The sequence below is a fragment of the Grus americana genome, chromosome 10 (genome assembly GCF_028858705.1).
Source record: "Grus americana isolate bGruAme1 chromosome 10, bGruAme1.mat, whole genome shotgun sequence".
Lineage (NCBI taxonomy): Eukaryota > Metazoa > Chordata > Aves > Gruiformes > Gruidae > Grus > Grus americana.
Window position 1 is genome coordinate 232856 of NC_072861.1, and position 16133 is coordinate 248988.

The 16133-nt window shown below is 49.5% G+C and overlaps 1 protein-coding gene across 1 annotated transcript; it reads right to left on the reverse strand.

Moving 5' to 3' along the window:
- Window positions 1–10563: 10563 nt before the first annotated feature.
- Window positions 10564–11499, reverse strand: LOC129210653 (olfactory receptor 14C36-like). Its single transcript, XM_054836637.1, has one exon. The coding sequence runs from the start codon at window positions 11497–11499 to the stop codon at window positions 10564–10566; it is 936 nt and encodes a 311-aa protein (XP_054692612.1).
- Between the last annotated feature and the right edge of the window lie 4634 nt (window positions 11500–16133).

The following is a 16133-nucleotide window of genomic DNA, read 5'->3' on the forward strand; positions in this document are numbered from 1 at the left end:
TGTTAAGACTGTTAAAGACTATGTTGAGGCCATTGGGAAATGCAGCATGGAAGCACTGGGATACAAATTTAGCAGAAGCCAGTTGGCTGATTACCACCAGAGGATCAGCTAACTGTCCTGGTCCTGCCCAGACAAAACCCCTACATACTGTGGGAGGAGATAAGGTCCCTGTAGTACACATGGGGAAGTGGCTGGGGAAGGTGGTGTGGATTGCTCCTCCCACAGGAAAAGGCAAACCCATTCCTGGGATTGTCTTCGCTCAAGGACCTGGGTGTACTTGGTGGGTAATAAGGAAGGATGGGGAGACCCAGTGTGTGCCTCAAGGAGATTTAACATTGGGGGAAAATAATCTGTAATGTGAGTTGTATGTTGTAGGAAGTAATGGAGCAGGAATGACCTGAACCGACGAAGACTGAGTTTCGCAAGGAACCAGATGAGGGCAACAATGACCCAAACCAAGCCGGTGCTGGTGCCCAACAATTGAACATACTGCTTCTCCTGTCCTGAACACCCATCCTGATGGACTGGGCCCAAGTCAGAGCCTGTTTGTGAACATCTGGCGAAACAGAGGAAGCCCATTGAATGGATAGTAACATCTATCTGTTAAAGGACTGGGGAAGTGGCTGGACGATGCCTGCTAATGGGAAGTAGAGAATAAATCTTTTGTTTTTCCTTTGCTTCCACACACAACCTTTTGCTTTTTGCTTTATTAGACTGCCTTTATCTTGACCCGCAACTTTTTTTGTTGAGGTGTTTGGTTTTTTTTCCTCCCCATCTGATTTTTCTCCCCTCCCTGTCCTGCTGAAGAGAGGGGTGATAAAATGGCTTGGTGGACACCTGGTATCTAGCCAAGGTTAAACTACCACAACAAAGCCCTGAGGAACTTGATGGTAATTCAATGTTCATCCTGATGTGAGTGGGAGGTTGGACTGAGGACCTCCCAAGGTCCCTTCTGACATGAAGTGTCCAGTGGTTCTGCAACCTCTACTGATAGATACTGCAATTCTTGGAGTCATTAATTCCTCTTCTGCAAGTGGATTATCCAAGCATGACATCCCTCAGAACAATCCTCTCCTCATGGTGTGATGTTGCTTCTTGGGCCTGAAACATTTTAAGTACAAGGTTTAATTCTGGATGACAGTGTGTGCAAATTGTACCCTCCACATAGCCTACAACTGAGAGTGACACTTGCAGAACACCGTGGCGGGAGGGTGATGATATTCTAACAGCCCTGGAGTCCTTTGCAGTTCCAAGAGAATACAGCAGGATTGGAAAAACCGTGAACATCTCAGGCATGCATTTGTAAGGTTGACCTTCTCACTGTGGGAGGCTGAAAGGGCTAAGTTTCTTCAGTCAGGAGAAAAGAAGGATTTGGGGAGACCACATAACAGCCTTCCCCCACCTACCAGGAGGTAAGCAGGAAGAGTTCACTGTTGTACATGATTGGGGGATGAGGGCCAATGTGCAGTAAGAAGGTTTCCTAGAGTTGGTGCCATCTCTGTCTTTGGAGGTTTTCAGGCCTAAAATTAATAAAGTCCTGTAAAAACTGCTGTGACCTGATAGATGACCCTGCTGTGAGCAGGAGGTTGGACTTGGGACAACCTAGTCTACAGCCTGAGATCACTTCCAGCTCAAACAATTCTGTGTTTCCATTCACTACAGATCTTCCTTTGATGCTGGTATGCAAAGCACTCAGAGTCTCAGTGACCATAGAAGTAAGTCAGATGTAAATACGCCTAGATCAAGTGCAGCTTTCTTGTCCTACTCCAGTCAGTCTTTCTCAGGTGAAGAGCTGCTTGGCAGATACCCCAGAACAGCCTTGATCATATCCTTGGCTTCACCTCGTATTTTCTTTTTCTGTGTTTTGCCCCTTCCACGTTCTTCCCTTTGATCACCCTCATGACCTCCTGTACAATCAGCACACCTCTGTTTATCCTTTCCTCATTGACCCTGATTTTACTTGCATTGTACCTTCATTTGGTGATTCTGGGATGGTCACCATGGTAATACCTACTACCCTGGCCAGCAATTTCATTTAACTAGCATCTCCATCTTCACCTACACGGTAACAGCAGACACAATGGAGCTTCGGCCCAGCAGATCTTGAGAAATGGATATGGTCAATAGAAACCTCTAGATGTTTTCCAAGGAGAGGGGATCTTCCGATGTTGTCTACCAGGGGGCTGAACAACCGTGTACATAAAGACAGGCTCAGACCTGACTGGATGAGGAGCAACCTCAAGGACCGTGCCTCAGTGGGCATTATGAGGGATGCTCTATGAGTCAGTGGTGCTAAATGTGAATAAGGCCATGTGCCTATTGGGCTGCACTGGGAGGAGTGTGGCCACCCAGACACGGGGAGTTATCATTCCCCTTGAGCCAGCACTAGTGTGGCCACATCTGGAATAGTGTATCCTGGTGTGGGGCTCCCCATTCAGGAGGAGCGGAGAGGAATTGGAGAGGGTCCAGAGGATATCTGTGAAGATGGGGTTGGGAGCCATGTATGAAAGGGCTGAGAGACCTGGGCTTCTTAGGCCTGTTGAACAGAGGCTCAGGGTAGTGTAGTAGTAGCTTGAGAAATCTTGAAAGTTGCTTACAAAGATGATTGCATGTTTTTCTGGCAGTGGGAAAGAGTATGAGGAAGGAAAACCATCAGAAGCTGCAGCTTTGGAAGTCCAGACTGAACAGGAGGAGGAAGAAATGTCATTCAAAAGGTAGTGCTGTGCTGATACAGGTGATGGAGAGGGAATCTGTGATCAGCCTGTAGCTTTGTATTTCAAGAAAGAGCCAGTGAGGATGGAGAAATCAGTGAAGGTAAGGACATGCTGTGGTGAGAACAAGCTGAGGAGGTGGGTGGGATGTCTACAGCCTGCAGGGAAACAGGTGCAGGGGTGGGACAGTGTAGGACAGCCTGCAGTGGAGATGGCTGAGGGGGTTCATGAGGCTGGAAGGCTCCAACAGAACAGATGTCTCTGCCACCAAACTCTATTATGAAACACATTGCCTTCATAGCACTGGAGCCTCATTTCCTCCTTGAATCCCCCAGGGAGGCTGGGAGGTGTTGTATTTTTGTCCTTCACTTGACATCACATAGCCTATATCCTACTGCCCCAGGAAGAGCCCTGAGCCATGCGTGAGGGACAGGATCTCCCTTCCCCAAGAGGAGGCGGTGGTCAAGAGTTAGTATTTGGCTTGATAAATACTTCAAGGCTTTACTGAACATCAGAGCCACCTGTACAGTGCTGCCATCACTGCCTCCAATTTTCTGCGCTAAAGAGTCCATGGGGAGGCTTTGTTAGTAATGGCCCTCAGTGGGGCCAATTAATACTGCAAGAAACTTCAGCAGTTCCTTCTGAATTTGCCTTCTCAAGCAGTTTGTTCAATCTCCTCTCAGTGTCTGAGATTCATGGATTTAGGACCAAATACACCATGGGGCTCATTACAATCCTGTAATTTGCTTCAAGTCTTCAAGACTTGTACAGCTAATTGGAGAGGTTTCAGGAGAGCCGTGAATGATGAAGATTTCAGTGATCATTTCGTAAGAAAGGATTTTTGCTTTTTAAGGATATTTTTATAATTTTTCACTTTACAGAAGAAGTGATAGCAGCCTGCTCCTACTGATACTGATCCAGAGAGTCCCATAGGGAAGTCTGGGTGGGCAGGAAAAGCAGTTTCTCTGAGGCCAGACACTGTATCAACAAACTTCTTCCTCACTTTTCCAACCCTGCCACTCCTGTCATCTGCCCCCTGGGAACTGCATCACTTTTCCTTACATCAGAATTCTCCACTGAAATCTGCAGCTTCAGTGTGATGCTACAGCTCCTTTGCACCAACTCCCTCCTGCTTTCCTCAGAGAACTGCCTGCACACAGGCACAGAAGGATTTCTCTTCATTTGTAACAAACAGAAGTTAGACACAATACAATTTAATGAACAAGAAAACACTCCTTAACTGTATCTAGGTCCAAGCTGCATCTAATGATATCCACCTTCTACAAGAGATACCTGTACAAGAACTCTTTTAGGCAGAGAGATAGGAAAGATCAGATATAAACACAACAGAGTAGATTAAAGAGTAAATTAGGTTTCGAGAGATAGGGCAAGCTTCTAACTCCCTGAAGCTCAAAGCAGCAACTAGTTGTGAGATATCTAAATGAACAAAAAGGAAGAAGAAGAGGAAATCTGAAGAGCAGTGGGAAGGGCACATGTCCAGATAGTCTGCTGAAAAGATGCCCTCTGACATGGTTTAGGCCCAGCTGGCCACTGGATAAAACCACAGGATACCTCGTGGTGTGTATGCTCCATATCCCCTCTCTGGAGCAGAAAAACGCATACTCCTAACAGCTGAAATACGGGTCTGCGCAGGTGGGGAGTACGATATATCCTCTTTGAGTTGCTGGATGTCCTGGGACAGTTTCTCCACAACCGAGATGAGGGAGGAAGAAAGGGTCTCTTCATATTGCCGGAGTCGGCCAGCCACTTCGTCCACTGTGGGTGCCTCTTCACTTTTCCAGTTGATTATTGCCAGTGAGTTGGCGTACGATGATGGTGCACTTCGCACAAATTTTTGCCACATGGGTCAGGTACACTGGACTTCATCAGGGTCTGTGGGCAACTGCGCATTGTCCGGATCATAATAAACCATCTCCCGCACAGCTAATTCCCTCAGATATTGGATACCTCTCTCCATGGTGGTCCACTTGCCTGGCCGACATACGACATCTTCACTGAAAGGATACCTTTCCCTCACACTTGACAGGAGTCGCCTCCAGAGGCTGAGGGCCTGTGCCGCCTTCCCAATTGCCTTGTCAATGCCCCCTTTCCTAGACAGGGATCCCAGCTGCTTGGCCTCCCTGCCCTCCAGTTCCAGGCTACTGGCCCCGTTATCCCAGCAGCAGAGCAGCCAGGTAATGATGTGCTCCCCTGGAAGGTGGCTGAAATCTTTCCACATATCTCGCAGCTCACTCAGGGACAGAGATCGGGTGATCACTTCTGGTTCTGGCTCTTCTTTTTGTTCTCGTGATGGTCCCGGTTCATCATCATCCTTCGCTAAGTGAACTGATTTCCTTGTGTATTTCTTTTTGTGTATAGGGGCGACTGATACTGGTATGGGTTGATCTTTTGGCTCGGCTACAGTGCCTGTTGCGGGGGCTTGGGTAGCTGCAGGGCCTGTGGGTCTGCTCTCTCTCTCTCTGGATGGTGCTGTCTACTATCAAGCAGTGTTTGATAGATTGTGGCCAGGGCCCAGCACAGCACAGTAAGTTGTGTCTCCTTAGAATCCCCATAGCATTTTTCTTTCAAATATTCTACCATTTTATCAGGGTCTTGCAGTTGTTCAGGAGTGAAGCTCCAAACCATTGGGGGTGAAAAGGTCTCTAGATACCCACCCATACTCTCCCACATGCCATGCCAGCCCTGACCATTCAGCCTTGGGGAAGATCCCTGGGTGGTGTTCTTGAAACAATTTTTGGTAACCCTGAACAGGACTCGGAAAACATGCATGAGACCTAGCAATAGGAATATACCGGCCTGAACATTCCAAGGGTATTCAAAATTCTCAAAAATTGTTGTAACCAGCCAAAAGGGAAAAGGGGAGGTGAAAGAGTGGGAGAAGGTATCCCCCCCTGTCTTCCCCATAGATTGGGTGCAATTATTAATCAATTCGGAAAGATATTGACCGAGGTATGGGCATGACCGAAATGCTACGTACAAGTACCAGCTCAGACTCATGACTGTCCATGATATCATAAGTCATTATCACACAGTACAACAATATGAGAACAGGAACCCCTCTCCCAGAGGTGATAAACAGCGCCGCAGGGATTACATAGAGTAAACACTGGTTTACAAACCAGAGCCATGTGACCAAACAGAACATCATTATGACCAACGACTGTTTCAATAACATCATAAATGCTTGTAACAACTTTGCTTTAACACACTTGGGTCAGACTTGTCGTTATCACAACCCCTCGTGCCCCACGTTGGGCGCCAAAAGGACGCTGGTTTAGCCCCAGCCCGCAGCTAAGCACCACACACCGCTCGCTCACCCCAGCGGGCTGGGGAGGAGAACGGAAAAACAACGGCAAAGCCTCGAGGGTTGGGATAAAGGCAGTTTACTGGGACAGCAAGGGAGAGGGAAAACAATCAACAACAGTACTGATAACAGATATTCACAATGGGTGATTACAGAGAACAATTTACCAATCCAACGACCGACCAACCGGACACTCAGCCCGTCCCGGAACCATGCCAAAACCGTGCCACCCCTTCCCCTGCCCAACTAGCCCCCCTTTTATGGTAAGCATGATGTCACATGGTATGGAATAGCCCCTGGCCAGCTTGGGTCACCTGTCCTGGCTCCTTGTGAAATTAACTCTATTCTTGCCAGAACCAGGACACCCTCTTAAACCTGATCCTTTAATCAGGACAGGTGGGAACACCTGAAAGATGACGTAGATTAAGTATGCGATGTAACAGTAGGGTACTGGTAATGCAAGTATGGGGGAGGTCTGGCATGGTGGAAAAACAGCCATTTTATTAAAAGTACTCAATTGTTTCAGGTGATGAAAATGTGCTCAATATTTTTTAAAAGCTGAAAAAAGTTGTTCACCTTTCTAGGCAGGCCTCATTTGTCTCACCATAAACATCCAGTGCCATTTTTCAAGACCCCAGTGTACCTTATGTATTTTCATGAGACTGGCAAACATCACAGAGGACTGTAGGAGACCAGGGTTCCTCAGCAGCTGCAGGTGGAGCCTGGGCAGAGATTTCCAGGGCATTGATGCTGGCAGTAGGCGTCTGAGTTCCTGTAACTGAAGACATTTGTATCCCACATCCAAATCCAGTTCTGAACATCTTTCTCTTTCAAAGAAAGAAAAAAGACACATAATCCCCCCAAAGACCAACACATTAAAAAAAACCCCAGAAAACAAAAAACAAAAAGATTGTTAAAAGCTTTGATTTAGACCCCGGTCTTCAGTTCTTCTTTGTTTCATTTTTATTGACATTAATTAGTATATGTCAGGCTAACAACATTAAGAAAAGATTATTTTGTGTCTTACACAGAGTCCCATGCCTTCAAAACAGTCCCTGTCCAGGACTGTCCGTGACACTCCTCAGTCTTTGCAGACAGCAAGTCACACTAAGGTGTTGACCTCTCTTCACTGGTTTAGATGTTGGTTTAGATGTTGGTTTAGATGGTCACATAGAGCATAGGAAGATTCACGTCCCATAAACATTCGCTCTGTACCCATCAGAAATAGGGCCTGAAGGTCATAAGATAGCTCAGGTTGGAAGGGACCTCGGCAGGTTTGTAGTCCAACCTGCCAGGAACAGGGTCAGACCAGGTTGTTCAAGAATTGGTCCAGTCAGATTTTGAAAACCTCCAAGGACAGAGACTGCACAGCATCTCTGGGTGATCAGTACCAATGCTTGGCTGAGCTCATGGGGAAAAGTTTTTTTCTTATGTCCAGGATGAAACTCCTCTTTTTCACCTTCCACCCATTGTCTTTTATCCTCCCAACATGCACCACGGTGAAGGGCCTGACTCTTCATAATCTCCTTATAGGTATTGGCAGGCTGTGATGAGGGCCTCCTCAGCTTTTTCTTCTCCAGACTGGACAAGCTCAGCTCCCTCAGCCTCTCCTCACAGACCAAATGCTCCAACCCTCTACCATCTTCACTAAATCCCCTCCAGCTTGCCAACATCTTTCCTGTACTGGAGATCTGAAATATGGATGCAGTAACCTCGATAATCCCCTGCCTTGATCTCCTGGCTGTGACTTTGGTCATACAGCCCAGGATGCTGCAGACCTCCCTTGCTGCCAGGGCACATGACTCTCTCCTGCCCATCTTACTGCCCAGCAAGACCCTTCCACAGGACACCCCCAGCCTGTGCCATTTCCAGGCTTATTCACCTGTTGGGGGAAGGAACTAGCAATTGTATTTGTTGGAATTCATGAGTTTCCTGCCAATATGTAGTGTCCTCCTCCTCGAACCCTTTCACTGAGCACAGAGGCCTGGAGACCTTTTCAGTAAAGGCTCAGGCAAAGCATGCATTGAGTCCCTCAGCACCTGCATCTACTGTTATTAAAGCACACTCCCCATTCAGCAGCAACCCTACATTTTCCTTGTTCTGCCTTGGTCTCTAACAAGCCATTGAAGCTCTTCTTTTTGCTCTTGACTTTCCTTGCAGATACCAACTCCAGGTGAGCTTTGTCTTTCTCAAAATCATGCCTGCACGGCAAAGGCAATGCATATAAATTCCTTGTATATACCTGTCCTTGCTGTAACCTCCTGGCAGCTGCTTTGTAGCCCCTGTCAGTGCCCTGTCCCTACTCTGTCCCTGCTACAGTGCCCCACATGTCATCCCATCTGTCATGGAACTTCACAAACCAGGCCAGGCCAACTAACAAACTAAAAACGGGATTTATTTTTACAAGATGGTAACAAAATCAAACTAAGTTTTACTCTATCTGAAACCGCTTTGAGAGTCCAACAGACATTAACAATCTGGAAGTCGGTCAATAACAATAAGGATGTTGGTCAGGATGTTAATACTACACTGCCAACTTAAGAGCTCCTAAGGTTTATGGTCGATGACCCAAAAATGCACATAATCACTCACCCACGTAAGATGAGGTCTCTCAGAAGATAAATAGTAGGTGGCGTCCCAACCCACAGGGAGAGCCCCCGACCGCAGACCCACTGCTCTGAGGGAGACCCACTCAAAATGGCCCTCTCACAGGCCCCATTTACACCCAATTCAAATCTGACCTATGGTCATATATGGTCACGTAGCCCTCCCATTCACCAAAGACCGCAAATTCATCACCTTTCAACTGAAATCACCACCACCGTGTGGGCGTATCACAAACTGTGGTGGGAAGATTTTTGTCAGGTCTTTGTTAGGTTTTTGCGGGCTTTGTTGGAGCAGGTGCATCTGCCACACCATGGCCCCATCGCTCAGGCAAAGCATGGGACAGGCTATGTTCAGGAGTGTGGAAAGGTCACCCCCATTACAATACCAACAGTCCTCAGTTCCCTATCCCCCCATAACCCTCCTACTTTTGCAACTTTCCCCAGTGACCAGGTCCTGCTCTGCCTTGCCCTGGCTTTGTCCCATGTGGGTCCTTGAGGACATCCCTGCTCCATGGTTTGCTGTGGTCTGGAACAAGAGAGGGGCTGGGCAGGTCTGGCCATTCCCCTGATACAGACGCTGAACCCAGCAGGAGGATGGAGATGGCCTTGCAGCAAGACTCACCCAAAAATCTGGGGTGAGTGAACACGGATGGAAATTGCCAGTGTGAGAGGCTGGACGTGACAAATGCCTGGGCCAACGTCCCAGACTAGCCATGTGTCTAAGGGCACAGACTGGCCTCCTCTCTTCTGGACCTGCATATCTCAGGTCCCTTCCATGAGCGCTGGCTCGGCACCACAAACCCACTGGTGCATGTCCTCACTCTGCATGGTCACACTACTCAGCTACCTTTGGTGTTTTCCTCTTCTGGGCACTTTCCAGCCCAGCCCAGCCCCTACGTGGGTCTTCCCACCTCCCCTGCCTTCTCCCCAGCCCAGCACAGCAGCACAGTCTGGGCTGGCCCCATGGCAGTGCCCACTGCAGGGTGCTGCAGAGCTCTGGGCATTCACACCAGAGCCCCAGCCCCTCTGAAGGGCACAGCAGCTCCTGGGGGGCAGAGAGGGGTGTCATTCCACATCAGCCCCAGGCTGGGAGACAGATGCCAGTGTCACCCTATGTCTCCTGCCTCCAAGAGATCCTTATTGCCACTGCTGGCAGCCCCTCTGTGCCAGCCCATCTTGACAGCACAAGACTCCTGGACTTGGGAGGTCCTAAGACTGCCCATACTACTCCAGCGATGGAGCAGCCTGCCCTGAGCTGGTACATGCAGAAATAGGTTTCTCTGTCATTTATTTCCTTGTGGAAGCACGGACTTGTTCCTGTAGTTTTCCCCAGGGACATCCCTGCCACCAGAGAGTCTTTCCACAGGGAAGTGTGTGCAGGCTGGCCTGGCCAGCCCCTCTTGCCCCCTTTCTGTGCTCAGTGCAGGGTCCCAAGCTGGCAGTGCTGCATGGTGTCTGAAAGCCACAGGGAGACAGTCCTAGGCAGAGCCCTTTTGATCATTCGCCATCTCCAGGGGCACCGGGCACCCACATGTGAAGGCTCAGTCCAGGCCTCCTTCCCTAGGACGTTGCCCTGCCTTCCTCTCCTGAGCCCATGGAGAACACAAGCACAGCAGCATGGCATCATGGGGGACAATTTCTTCAGCCTTTTTTTCACTTCAGCTTTGGAAGAAGAAACTCCAGACACCAGCACTGAGGAAATCCCCTTTTATTACAGAGTTGCAACATGGGAAGCAAGCTGTAACATTGTGCCAGACACGTGTACAAGGGCCTCTGTGTCAGGCCAACTTGGTTCATGCCTCTGGAGAAGTGCAGTGAATACAAACATTCCAGGAAAACCAGTATTATTACAGATAAAATGTGAAAAGCACAGAGGTTTCCTAAGATAAGTGGAAATCACTTCAGAGGAGACATGGGCAGCTTATTGTTGCTGAAAGACAACTGATTGAATAAGCTTCTTCAGCGCATCTTTGAGCTCCTGGTTCCTCATGCTGTAGATGACAGGGTTCACTGCTGGAGGAAGCACTGAGTACAGGACTGACACCACCAGATCCAGGGATGGGAAGGAGATGGAGGGGGGCTTCAGGTAGGCAACCATGGCAGTGCTAGCAAAGAGGGAGACGATGGCCAGGTGAGGGAGGCACGTGGAAAAGGCTTTGTGCCGTCCCTGCTCAGAGGGGATCCTCAGCACAGCCCTGAAGATCTGCACATAGGACAGCACAATGAAAACAAAACAGCCAAAAGCTATAGAAAGACTAACCACAAGAAGCCCAACTTCCCTGAGGTAGGAGTCTGAGCAGGAGAGCTTGACGATCTGTGGGATTTCACAGAAGAACTGGTCCACAGCATTGCCGTGGCAGAGTGGTATTGAAAATGTATTGGCAGTGTGAAGCACAGCGTTGAGAAACCCACTGCCCCAGGCAGCTGCTGCCATTTTGGCACAAGCTCTGCTGCCCAGGAGGGTCCCGTAGTGCAAGGGTTTGCAGATGGCAACGTAGCGGTCGTAGGCCATGATGGTGAGAAGACAATACTCCCCAACAATCAAGGAGAGAAAGCAAAAGACCTGGGCAGCACATCCTGAGTAGGAAATGGCCCTTGTTTCCCAGAGGGAATTGGCCATGGATTTGGGGACAATAGTGGAGATGGAGCCCAGGTCAAGGAGCGAGAGGTTGAGGAGGAAGAAGTACATAGGAGTATGGAGGTGGTTGTCGCAGGCTATGGCAGTGATGATGAGGCCGTTGCCCAGGAGAGCAGCCAGGTAGATGCCCAGGAAGAGCCAGAAGTGCAACAGCTGCAGCTCCCGTGTGTCTGCAAATGCCAGGAGGAGGAACTGGGTGATGGAGCTGCTGTTGGACATTTGCTTCCTCCAGAACTCAGGCGCTGTCCAAAGAGGAAAAGACATTGACAATTTAGGGCAGGCATCTCGGAGAAAATCTCTTCTGTTTCTTACAGAAACCTCCCATATCACCTCCCTTCTTCTCGAGACTCACTTCATGTTTCTTTCTCTCAACCAATGGGCTCCCCAGGAGTAAGAACTGCTCTACAGCAGTTTGCACACTGAAGTGGCAAAAAGCCCCATATATTGAGGAGATCACTGAGGATGGACACCCTGGGCTGAGTGCAGGAGCCTGAATGCAGTGACCCTGTAGGAATAGTCTTCATGTCCTGCAGGGAGAGATTAAATTAGCACTCAGGCCACCTGCCTCTGAAAAAGTGCCCTGGGAGGGATTTCTCTTTTCTGGTTCTAGTCTTCTAAGCAGAGGTGTCTGGGTTTGATTCACCCACCACTGTGACATACCCTGCCCACACATCAATTTACCCTCCACCTGCAGGCATGATCACAAGAGAGAAGCAGGTGTGAACTATGTCTATGTGCACATCCTCCCTTGGGAGAGGTGCACCCATTAGCATCTTTCACCCCATGTTCCAGATGATAGGGTTTAGCACAGCGATTTACCGTTACACTTTCTTCATTTTTAGATGCCCTCGTCACATTGGAGGAGCGTTCATTGAAGGGTAGAAATCCTCAGCTTCTGGATTGCTTTCAGCATAAACACTAATGAGCTATGAGAAGCATGTGCCTGAGTGCAGAGTCAGGAGAGCTGGTTTCTCCACCAGTCTTGTTTCCAGCTGCCCCATTCTGTCTCTCTCAGCTGGAGGATGATCACATTCAGAAGTTACTCTGAAAAAAGAACTGGAGAGAGCAGGGGTTTCCAGATCCAAAGGGCGGCTCTCCAAACTCCTCTCTATCATTCTCAGCCTAGATGTGCAGGGAGTGACACAGAAGTTGTGGCTCCTCACTCAGATGACCAGACCAAGCACTCTGGGGTGTTGTGTCCGCATCTGACTGAGGTCTCAACACTCACTCTCTAGCCAAAGGCATGCAGGTCTCATGTCATCTGTCCACATACTCATGCTGGAAAATGCCCAGCAGCATTACCACAGGCTCAGTGGCTTCAGTGCTTCACTTGTGGGGCTCTTAGATAGATGCTATGGGAGCACTGCACTCTCGTGGATAACAGCTTGGTATGACACTGCAGGGAGACAGTCAAGTGTCCTGAGGTGCTGTGGCTTTCAGAGAGAATCTGCTTATTTCCTAAATCCCATTGACTGCACTCCTCCAATGATGACAGGTTAAAAGAGAGGGAGGCAGTAAAAGATGGGATCTCTGAAGGGACAGTTGGTGCATTCGCCACTCCCACACACTGCATTGCCTGGGGTCCCAGAAGTCAGAAGGGGGCTGGGACACCACATTCCCACCATCTGTGGAAGGATGGTCAGGGTCAGCGTCTGAACTGCAGCTGAAACCCCCACCCCCAGACTGCCTTAAAACAATTACAGCAGCAGCATGGGCAGGTGGAGAAACATGGAGAAATACCATGATGCTCGTGCTGAGGAAGGCAAAGAGGCAAACACTCCGGATGGTCATTACCTTACCCAGCTGTGCACACTTCTCCAGACATCGGCACCACTGCGCAGTCACTCCAAGGGTGTGCTCTAAGCCCTCTGTAATGCAGCAGGAAACAGGCATGTGTAAGGAGAGAGAGACACCTCTCCTCTGCTAAAGCTATGGCTGCAGAGGAGGCAGCTCATGCCCTGGCCACCACCATCTTCACGGTAGAAGCTGTTGTGACAGAGGGAACCAGGGGGCTTGCTCAGAGGAAGGCATCTTCACTGAAGGAACTGACAGGGATTTGCCCAAATCCACCCACCACAGCACTTTTGACAGCACTTTCTTCTCCTTCTCTGACATATCTCCTCTGCCTGGAGCTGTTTGTACCTGTAGCTGTTTCTCTGTCTTTTCCCATCCCACTCACTCTGCACTCAGCTCTGCTCTGTAGGAACATCCCAGGGGCAGGACGCTGTCCAGGGGCACCTCTGTGTCTGTAGGAGCTAAGGAGCAGGTCACAGAAATTCTGATGTGTCTGTAAAAGGGAGGTTGTGGCTGGGGGCAGCTGGGTTACAGTGCTTTGAGGTGCTTCTTCCAGATTTACTCATCTCTCAGTGTAAGAGATTGGGAGTCTCAAAGCTTACTCTAGAGTGGGAACAAGAATTTCAACCTCCAGCTCAAAACTCAGACAACCAGGCAGAGTCAGGAAAGATTCTTCCCTTTCCAGTAGCCCCTACCTTGATGTGCTTCTTGAAAAGTCGCCTCAGAAATATCCCAGGGGTAATCTGGAGCTGTGAGGAGCCCTGATTCCATGCAGCACCCTCCTGAAAGCAGAAGGAACCTGCCTTCCTCCCACAGATTCTCCCTGCAGCCTCGTGAGGAGCTCCCCAGGCAGGCTGAGAGCTGACCCTGGCAGGCAGCAGAGTTCTGCCCCAGCACACAGCCCCCTGGGGTGCAGGGACCTCGCTCTGAAGGACAGCCCTGGGCACCCCTGGATCCACACCTGGCTGCACACCCCTGCAGCCATCCCTGGGAGAAAGGAGCCATTGTGCCCTATCCCTCTGACAGCGCGGAAGGGAAACCCTGCTCTGGAGCATGCCCTCCTCCACACTACGAAGATCCTGAGAGCCATCCTGCCAGATCGTATCTGCCTGGGGATGTGCCACCTCTAGGACACCCACCCAGGTTACTCATGTGCCCTGCTGCCAGAGACTTACCATGTGAAAGGCTGAGATTTCTCCCTCAATGATCTCTCCTCTGTCCTTCCACCCCAGACTGCCTCAACCTTACTCTGCCCCGCTCACTTCCCCTCAGTAACATCCATGCAGTTCCCTCAGGCCTGCTGCCCTTTGCAGAGGAGATGCTCCAAGGCAGAGCTATCTCTCTGAAGTGCTGCCAAGTTTCCATGAGCTCCCTCCATCCCAAGAGCTCGTCCCAGCTCAGGAGCAGAGGACCAGACCAAGACATTGCCTTCTTTACCCCCTCTGGACTCCCCTGAGGTGTCCCTGGGGCTCCAGTGGAACCTACTGTGAAAGAGACTGAAGTAATCACTGATGTTCCCTCCCTCATCTGGGGAGAGACACTTATTTCCAGCAGTGTCATTTCTCTATCAGAGACAGAGTTAGGTCCAAGAATCACCTTTTCTTGTCTTACTATAGACAAGACACCCAGACAGTGACAAGGAAGGATCTGCTTTATTTGTGCTGAGGGAAGGGATTCAACTGAGTCAATCAAGGCATGTCATCCCAGGTTTGTTGTCCTGGGACAGGAAGAGGATTCATCTCCCTCCAAAGCCTGCCACAAACCCACAGGAGGCAAGATTCCTCTTGCCTCAGTTCAGGTGTGCACAAAATGGGCACCTGCGTGTGAACTGCTTGTCTCAGCTCCCAAGCTAATTAATGGAGGCAGAGGTCAGGAGTGAGTTGTTGAGATGCAAACACTTGGTAACGTTTGAGGGGCAGGAAGCGGTCCAAAATATGTACAGGTAACTGCAAGCCCTAATGGAACAATTCTGAGGGATAGGGCAGCATGTGAACATCTTAGAGGCTGATGAGAAATCGCTTTGGCCCAGTGAAATGATATCAGATGCCTACACTTAGTACAAACAAACCTGTCCCTAATCCTTATTATCTTTATGTTCAGGGCAGCTGACAGAGGTATTCATCCTACCAAATCATGTGCCAGAGAGAGAGAGTGCTCAGTCTCTCTCTCTTCTCTATTTGCTGTATTTACCAGATGTCCAGTGAGTACAATAGCAGTAGTCTCATGGACACCTCCACATAGTTTCACCTAATCCGGTCCAGCTGCTGAATTTATTAGCCAAATACAGGCCTGTAGTGCTAATTCAGATACCAAAACCATCCACCACAACTGGAGCACACAGCTGACAAGGGCAGAGCAGGACCTATGGACAGCTTTCCTCATTCAGAGCTGGTACACGACAGATACTCCAGATCATCTCAGGCAGATTTGGTGCTTATGAGCAAGTGACTGATTCCCACCACTGCCATGAGGCAAGGCCTGTCCCATCCCTATCCAGTAGGTGCGGGCAGTGCTTCTCCTGCATGCTTGAGTCGTCCCCTGGGACTGGTCCCTACTGGGACCAATACTATTTAATTTCTTCATCAATGACATAGATACTGTGATTGAGTGCACTCTCAGCAAGTTTGCAGATGACACAAAGCTGACTGGTGCAGTTGTTCCACTTGAGGGAAGGGATGCCATCCAGAAGTACCTTGACAGGCTGGAGAAGTGGGCCCATGTGAACCTCATGAAGTTCAACAAGGCCAAGTGCAAGGTCCCGCACCTGGGTTGGGGCAATCCCCACTATCAGTACAGACTAGGGGACGAATGAATTGAGAGCAACCCTGCAGAGAAGGACCTGGGAATACTGGTGGGTGAAAAATTGGACATGACCCAGCAATGTGTGCTTGCAGCCCAGAAAGACAAGCATATGCTGGGCTGCATCAAAAGAAGTGTCTCTGGCAGGTCAAGGGGTGATTCTCCCCTTCTATTCCACTCTCATGAGACCCCACCTGGAGTGCTGCATCCAACATCCATTCTCCAGCATGAGAAACACATAGACCTGTTAGAGTGGGTCA

Excerpts from the sequence above, each read along its gene's own strand:
- LOC129210653 (XM_054836637.1), bottom strand. The coding sequence starts at position 11,499 with ATGTCCAACAGCAGCTCCATCACCCAGTTCCTCCTCCTGGCATTTGCA.